Source organism: Gavialis gangeticus, unplaced genomic scaffold (assembly GCF_001723915.1).
Source record: "Gavialis gangeticus isolate Ggan-Ray unplaced genomic scaffold, GavGan_comp1, whole genome shotgun sequence".
NCBI lineage: Eukaryota > Metazoa > Chordata > Crocodylia > Gavialidae > Gavialis > Gavialis gangeticus.
The window spans coordinates 3,338,405-3,346,603 of record NW_017729018.1 but is presented as its reverse complement, the minus strand read 5'-3'; the positions used below and the strand labels follow the sequence as shown (position 1 = coordinate 3,346,603).

The 8,199-nt window shown below is 49.7% G+C and overlaps 1 protein-coding gene across 1 annotated transcript in view; it reads right to left on the bottom strand.

Moving 5' to 3' along the window:
• LOC109294782 (excitatory amino acid transporter 5-like) overlaps positions 1 to 8,199 on the bottom strand; it is an 88,924-nt gene that overhangs the window by 68,731 nt on the left and 11,994 nt on the right. The window contains exon 2 of the mRNA XM_019513244.1: positions 4,554 to 4,633. Coding sequence (XP_019368789.1) covers positions 4,554 to 4,633 — 80 coding nt within the window. The remainder of the gene's footprint in view (positions 1 to 4,553; positions 4,634 to 8,199) is intronic.

Below are 8,199 nucleotides of genomic sequence, written 5' to 3'. Positions count from 1 at the left end.
TCCCATGTCCCCCAGATGAGCTGCTTGTGGCGCTGTCCTGCGCTCCGCCCCAGCTAGCCCCAGCCCCAACTCCACTCCCTCCCTCACCACAAGGCATATGGGAGTGGGGCTGTGGGGTGGCTCCAGCTCCTCCAGAATTTGCTGTATCCCCCTAGCTGCCCTCCCAGGACTGCCACCACCCACCCTGAGTGCAGCCCACCCCAGCCCCTGCCAGGAAGAGCCCAGCACCCCAGCCTGCAGCAGCAGCCTGCCCACCCCCCATGCACAGATCCAAGGACACATACCCCCATGCCCTCCCGGGGTGTGTGCTGTGGCAGAGCCACCCCCTCTCCCTGTGTCCCCCGGACAAGCCGCTCGTGGCTCCATCCCACGCCCTGCCCTGGCTGAGCAGCACCTGTCCCTGCCGCACTCCCTCCCTCACTGCAGGGCCTCAATCTGCACCTCCCCCCACCCCCCCAAAACAAGAAAAAAATATTAAGGGGTACATGAGGTGAAACTTTGAGACCAAAGGGGTATACTTGTTAAAAAAGGTTGAAAGCCCCTGACTTAGGATAGATATTTTGCATTTGGAAACACATGTTCAAGTCAGGCTACTGACTTTTATTTTTCCATTGTGTCATTAGAAGTAGCCTTGTACCTTTGATATAATTCATGTGCATGTGTACATTGTTTCTATCACACATTACCATAGATTTTAAAAGGAAGAACTGAAGATTAGAATATTTTTTGATGAACATGTGTCTAAACCAGATCAAACAACTGGATGAAAAGATTCCTTTTTTTTCCTCGGGAGGGGGAGGCGAGGGTTGTTTGATAGCTGGGTTTTTCTTTATGGAAAAAGCAAATCAAAATAGTTTTAGTAAAACCTGTGTCTTTTGGTACAGTTTTTGGTTAAGAAAAAGAAGTGTCTTATTTAAAAATACTGAAAAATTAAATTTGGGGAGGTTTAGTTTTTATTGGAAAATTATATAATTGTCACAGGAAATTATTTGCCTTGATATTTTACAGTCATCTGTAATACAACCTTATAAAAGCCCTCTGAAAGTACAGTGCTAATATTGGTAGTATCCAGTTCTCATATAGCATTTGTCAAAGGGTGTGGCCATTATCCTCATTTTCAGATGGGGAAACTGAGGCAAGGAGTGTGACTTCCTCAAGATCCCGCATCAGGTGAGTGGGAAAGCTGGGAATTAAATCCAGACTTCTAACACTAGGCCATGCTAAAGAACAGCAATTCCACTAGGCCAGGACAACATGAGGATATGCAGCATAAGACATGCAATTTAGTTATTTGCCTCTGTAGCCACATGTATATTCTGGAAATCAGACGGACAGATGCATGCTGTTAGAATGGTCATTCATATGTCTAGAGGCCCAAAGGGATTACTGTGACAGTGCATCACGCAGGCCATACAGTTTCACTCAGTGGTTCCCATGTACAGCCCATTACTTGTAGCTGACCCAGGGCTGATGGTCTAAAAAGGCATTTATGTTTTAGATGTAAAAACTTCAAGTGATGCTGTCTGCCGCACACATGCATAGTCCTGGGTGGATCTAGGATTTTGAAAAGGGGGACGCAGATGGTGTGCTGCGTAACTGCATATAACACAGGGTGGGCGAAATATGGCCTATGGGCTAGATCTGGCACACCAAGGGATTTTGTCCAGCCCATGGCAAGTCTCTGAACCCTGCCCAGTCCAAGCAAGGGTGGGGAACCTGGGCCATGGTGTGAGTGGCTGGTCCCGCCACTGCTGGGTACACAGCAGGGCTGGGGCAGCTTGACGGCCAGACTTACTTCCCAGCAGCCCCTTTAGTGGCAGCTCCTTCCAGCTGCTGCTGCTGCCAATCTCCACTGCTGCCACTGGACCTGGCCCTGCTGCCTGGGCACCCTGGCCCGTCTAATCTGCACCCACTTCTGGAGGTGCCAGACAGAGCAGGCAGGGTCTCCGTGAAGACTGACCCAGGACCCACAAGGGGCAGGGCATGTGGCCATGCAGATGGGATGGGGCCGCAGGCAGGTGAGGAGCAGCGTCCAGGAACACGACAGGCAGCCCTTCTCTGAACTCTCTCAAGCTTGTCCACGTCCTTGTTGAAGTGCGGTGCCCAGAACTGGACGCAGCACTGCAGCTGCAGTCACACCAGTGCTGAGTAGAGTGAAAGGATCACCTCCTTGGTTTTGCTGGAGGTGCATCAATTGACTCATGCCACAGTATTATTTGCCCTACTGGCTACAGCATTGCACTGCCAGCTCACGTTCACACTGTGGTCTATTATTACCCCCACAGTGCTGGTCAGGTCGGTGTTGCCAAGCCTGTAGTTGTGCAGGGGATTGTTCATCTCTAGGTGGAGCACTTTAATGCTCACTATTAGGGCTGTGCTAAGCTTTGGGTGGTGCTTTGATTCAGAAGAGATTTGGCCTGATTCAGTGGCCAAATCTCCAAATCCAAATTGATTCGGGACCAATTTAAAGGTCCAAATTGAGTCAAAGCTCTCTAAATCTTCAGAAAAAATTGAGAGAGGTTTGATGATTTGGGCAGTCTCTGATGGCTGCAGCAGGGAGCTGCAGCCACTCCAAAGCTTGTAAGTACTAGGGGTGGGGGAGGGGGTTTGGGGGAGGAGACCATGGGGGGGACCACTGCCAGCCTCCCAACCTCTCCCTCTCCCAGCCCCTCCATGGCTACCCCCTGCCTGCCCAAGCTCTGGCCCTTTAAAGAAAAGCCCCAGTGCTCACTGGGTGCTGCCAGGTGGGGAGGGGCAATCCCTGCTGCCCCCCACTGCTCCACGCTGCATGAGCCCCCCACCTCCCCTCACTCCCTCAGCCCCCCCACAGGTGCTCTGCCTGGGCAAGCTCCAACGCTTTAAGAATAAAAAAAACCAAGAAAAGCCCTTGGACGCACCACTTCTGTGGCGGCCTCAGGGCTTTGGGGGCTCATGCAGAGCTCTTCATGTGGTGCGGGGCAGTGGGGATCGCCCCCCCCCCGCAGGAGTGGTGAGTGCAGGGCTTTTCTTGTTTTGTTTTTTTTTCTGAAAGGGCCGGAGCTGGCTCAGGTGGGGCTGGCGAGGCTTGTGCAGAGCCCCCTGTGCAGCGTGGGGTAGTGGGGGGCAGCAGGGATTACCCCCTGCCTGGCAGCACCCAGTGAGCCAGGGCTTTTTTTTCCCAAAGAGCCAGAAGCTGGGGCGGGCAGGGGCAGCCATTGCCAGGCTGGGGAGGATGGGCCTAGCTCATTCGGAGATACGGCTGAATCGGTTTGAATCACTGAAGCGAATCGCCGTCCCCCAAATCGGCGGAATATGAATCTGAAGTGAATGCTAGCCACTACGCACAGGCCTACTCATTATCAGTGCTTCACTATCAGTCATTTCCATGCCTGAGCTAATGTTCACCTGAATAAATGTTTATAGCGTGAGTTAAAGACAATCTGCAGGGCTGTGAAATAGGAGCTACATTACCAGGAGCAGCTGACAGGCAGCAGAATTGCAGAAGAAAGACTAACTTGATTAATGGAACATTAAGGCCATGAAAGGAGAGATGGTCTCTCACACTGGTGGGATGAAGAGCTTGGCTGGAATCAGGCAGGTTACAATGAGCCATGAAGACAAGTGACTCCCTGTCTGCTGCCTGAACAGAAATGCTGCTGCAGCTTGTTTTACACTTTGGGTGAAGCAGGATTTAAGGAGGGGGTGCAACTGCACCCCTTTGGATCCACCTTTGCACATAGTCATCCAGGTGTGCAGGGCTGTGTGCACCAGGACAGAATATCAGCACGCGTATAAGTGGCCTCTTTGAGATTTATATGACCCAAAAATGCCAAATAGGTGACCAAATCTGGACACCTAGTCATTCAGAAGGGAACAGTGCACCCATGTGTGCACTTCACCTTTCGGGCAGTGGATCATTTGTGTGTTTGTCTATGAATCTTGTCTCTTAACGAGTCCAGGGCTTGTCTATTAAGGAGCCCAGTATTGTTGGGTGCTCCTGAGTGTCAGAAAACACACTCCAGTCTGCTTTAGGGGAAAAGAAAAGGAAATGTATCTTTCAGATTCCTAACCTTAAAATGTCACCAATGTGGAGCTGTTGAAAATGTTTTTGCCTTTCAGTATTTTCTCTTGGCACGTTGAGGTTAATTTAATGATAATTCAGAGACATTACTGGGAAGGACTTGTTTCCTATACACTTAGGAGTCATCACCAGAAAAAGACAATAGAGAGACTCTGAGCCTTTCTGGGTAGGATAGCATATAAATTTAAATAGTATACAAATAAATAGGTATGGGAAAATAAGCATGCAAGCACCACATGCTGGATTTATGATGGCATTATTCATTACAGTTTTTAGCTGGGGATGCCTGTTTTTCTGGCGGACTAGGTATAAATATTAGCAATCCCATATATGCAGTCTAATAATCACTTGCAGAGGGAACTGCCAACATCTGAATGTTTCCCTCTGGCATAAGGGGTAAAGAGGGCAATTCAGCTCCTGAGCATGTAGCTAAAATGATTTGCTCCACATGATGTAGTAAAAGTCAGCTTTACAGTGCAAGAGTCATTCTTACCTGGAAGTAATGAGGGGAAGAATCAGCATTTTCAGCAACCTCATAAGAAGCTCTCCAGGAAAGGAAAAATACTGCTTCTCCTGCACAAAGAAGAAAGGAGGCAAATAAGGCAGGAGAATCCCTGGGGAGACAGAATCATGGAAAAGTAGGGCTGGAAGCGACCTCCGGAGGTCATCTAGTCCAATTGCCTGCTCAAGGCAGGATCATCCCTACCCTAACCATCCCATACAAATCCTTATCTAATTGCACATAATCAACCCTATCACACAACTACAAGGCATATTGCCCAAAGACACGAAAACATGCTAACCTGTCACAGGTAAAGCAAGGGGACAAGGGCTGCCAGCATCTAGTTGCTGCAAGGGTTGTTAAAATGCATGCAAGAATCCAAGGATGAGGGCCATGTAACCCTCTTGGCTGAACAGGGAAGTCTAGGAAAGCCTAAGGGCAAAGAAAGAAGTATACAGGCTGTGGAAACAGGGGGTAGCTACCAAGGAGGAGTATACCTCCCTGGCTCGCACTTGCAGGGAATCGGTTAGGAAGGCCAAAGCAGGATTAGAACTTAGGCTGGTGACAAAAATGAAGGACACCAAAAAGTCCTTCTTCAGGTTTATAGGGAGCAAAAGGAAGGTGCAGGGTAGCATAGGACCCCTACAGGACAAACTAGGGCAATTGGTGACAGAGAGGGAGGACAAAGCTGAGTTCTTTGCATCTGTATTCCTAGACACAGACCAAGACAAATCTCCCATTTGGATCATAGATAGACACAGGGGGACACCAGCCCACCAGCTGTTAGTGCAGACATAGTGAAGGGGCACTTGGAGGGGCTGGGTGTGTTCAAATCAGCGAGCCTGGATGACCTTCATCCAAGAGTGCTGAAGAAATTGGCCAGTGTCATAGCAGAGCCACTGGCACGGCTGTTCGAGCACTCATGGTGCCCTGGTCAGGTCCCGGAGGACTGGAAAAGGGCCAATGTGGTCCCTATTTTCAAGAAGGGGAGGAGAGAGGAACCAGGAAACTGTGGGCCAGTTAGTTTCACCTCCATCCTTGGGAAAACTCTGGAAAAAATCATTAAGGATCACAGGGGAAAGCCATTCCATCTTGCAAGAAATGTAGTCAATGGGCAAGGAAGCCCCCTTGGCTGAGTAAGGACCTGTTTGACCTCATTAAACTCAAAAGAGAAGCCTATACCAGTTGGAAAACGGGAAGCATCACCAAAAAGGACTACTCAGCACTTGCCCGCACCTGTAGAGAGTGGTCCAGAAAAGCCAAGGCGCAAACTGAACTCAGGCTAGCTATGGGAATCAAGGACAACAGAAAGTCCTTCTTTAGATATGTGGGAAGTTGAAAAAAGACCAAAGATAGCATTGGGCCTCTGCAAGATCTAATGAGGCAACTGACATCTGATGCCCAAGAACGGGCCAATCTCCTAAATGACTGTTTTGCATCTGTTTTTCACCCTCCCAAGGGGTAACACTGTCAGAAAAGACACAAACCATCCTGGGAGCAGGTGACAGGCCCAAAATTGATGTGAATCAGGTGAGGGGACACCTTGAGAAACTGAGCATTCACAAGTCTGCAGGCCCAGACAAAATGCACCTGAGAGTCTTTCAAAAAACATGTGGATGTTGTTCTGGCTGCGGTCGCTTGATCTCAGCTGACTTCCCGCCAGCTGGTGGGGGGGCTGGACTCAATGATCTCACGAGGTCCCTTCCAGCCCCTAAAGTCAGTGAAATCTATGAAATCATATTTGTGGGAGCCCAGCAGGGGAAATAATGCTGAAAGGAAATCAGCACAGGTTTGTTGCAGGTAGATTTTGCCTGACTAACGTTGTTTCTTTTTATGACCAGGTCACAAAATGCTTAGACACAGGAGTTGATGTACATGTCATCTACCTAGACTTTAAGAAGGCCTTTGATACGGTATCACATTTGTTCTCGTAAATAAACTGACAGGCTGTGATGTAGATGATTACACAGTCTGGTGGGTGGCAAATTGGCTTAGGGGTCGCACCCAGAGAGCAGTGGTGGATGGGTCAATACTGACTTGAAAAGATGTGGGCAGTGGAGTCCCGCAAGGCTCGGTCCTTGGACTAGTGCTATTCAATGTCTTCATCAGTGACTTGGACAAGGGCATGGAGAGCACCCTGTCCAAGTTTGCAGATGATACCAAGTTATGGGGCAAAGTTAACACACCAGAGGGTAGGGAATGGATCCAGGTGGATCTGGACAGGTTGGAAAAATGGGCAGAATGAAATAGGATGCAGTTCAACAAAGTGCTGCACCTGGGCAAAAAGAACCACTAACACACTTACAGGCTGGGGGAGGCGACCTTCTCAGCAGCACAGCAGTGGAAAGGGATCTTGGAGTCATAGTTGGCTCCAAGATGAACAGGAGTCGTCAGTGTGATGAAGGGATCAGCAAGGCTAACTGCACTTTATCATGCATTAGCAGATGTATGACTAATAGGTCCAGGGAGGTGATGCTTCCCCTCTACGCGGCACTGGTCAGGTCACAGTTGGAGTACTGCATCCAGTTTTGGGTACCGCACTTCAAGAGGGATGTGAACAATCTCGAGAGGGTTCAGAGGAGGCCTCTTGTACAGTCAGAGGCCTGCAGGCAAGGCCCTACGAGGAGAGACTGAGGGACCTAGATCTCTTCTGCCTTCACAAGAGAAGGCTGAGAGGTGACCTTGTGGCTGCCTATAAATCAGGGGAGGGCAGCAGGGAATAGGAGATGCTCTATTTACTAGCTCCCCCCCCCCCCGGGGAAACTAGGAGCAATGGCCACAAGTTGACGGAGAACAGATTTAGGTTGGACATTAGAAAGAACTTCTTCACAGTAAGGGTTGCCAGAATCTGGAATGGGCTCCCAAGGGAGGCGGTGCTCTCGCCTACCCTGGGGGTCTCCAAGAGGAGAATGGATAAGCACCTAGCTGGGGCTGTCTGACCCCAGCACTTTCCTGCCCAGGACAGGGGGTCAGGCTCAATGACCTACTGAGGTCCCTTCTGACCCTAACATCTATGAATCTATGAGTGTCTGCCTATATGGTGTCTCCTTCTCCCTCTAAGAATTATCTTAATCATTGTCATAACCACCATATATTATAAAGTCATAGTGTCATAGAGAAGGGCTGGAAGGGACCTCCAGAAGTCATGTAGTCCAATCAGGGGTGGATCCAGAGGGATGCAGTGGTGTGGCTGTACCCACTTTTGGATTGGGTTAGGCCACAGCAGCCTCCGGGGACTTTAAAAAAAAGTTCCAAAGGCATGTGAAAATCCTCCTTCCCTTCCCCTTCCTGTTGAAAGGCACAGTCCTTCTGTGCCCCTTCCTTCCCTCTGCAGCTTCTCTTTTCCTGCTGGGAGGGGATGGAAGGCAGGGAAGCACCAGAGCTGTTCCTGCCTGCTGTGCAAGCGCTGAGCTGGGGATGGGGATTTCCCCCTAAATGTACATATTCTTTTAGATCGGGGCTATCCTACAGGCAACCTATGAGCCATATGCAGCCTGGAGGGGTTCATTTGTGCCCCCCAGATTCCCCCTCAGCCATCACTCCTCCTATCACTTTGTTTTATGAAAGACCCAATGTAAACCACTGAGGACAGCCCAGCTCCATCCTCTTTGCAGCCCCCCTGCAATGAGGTGAAGGC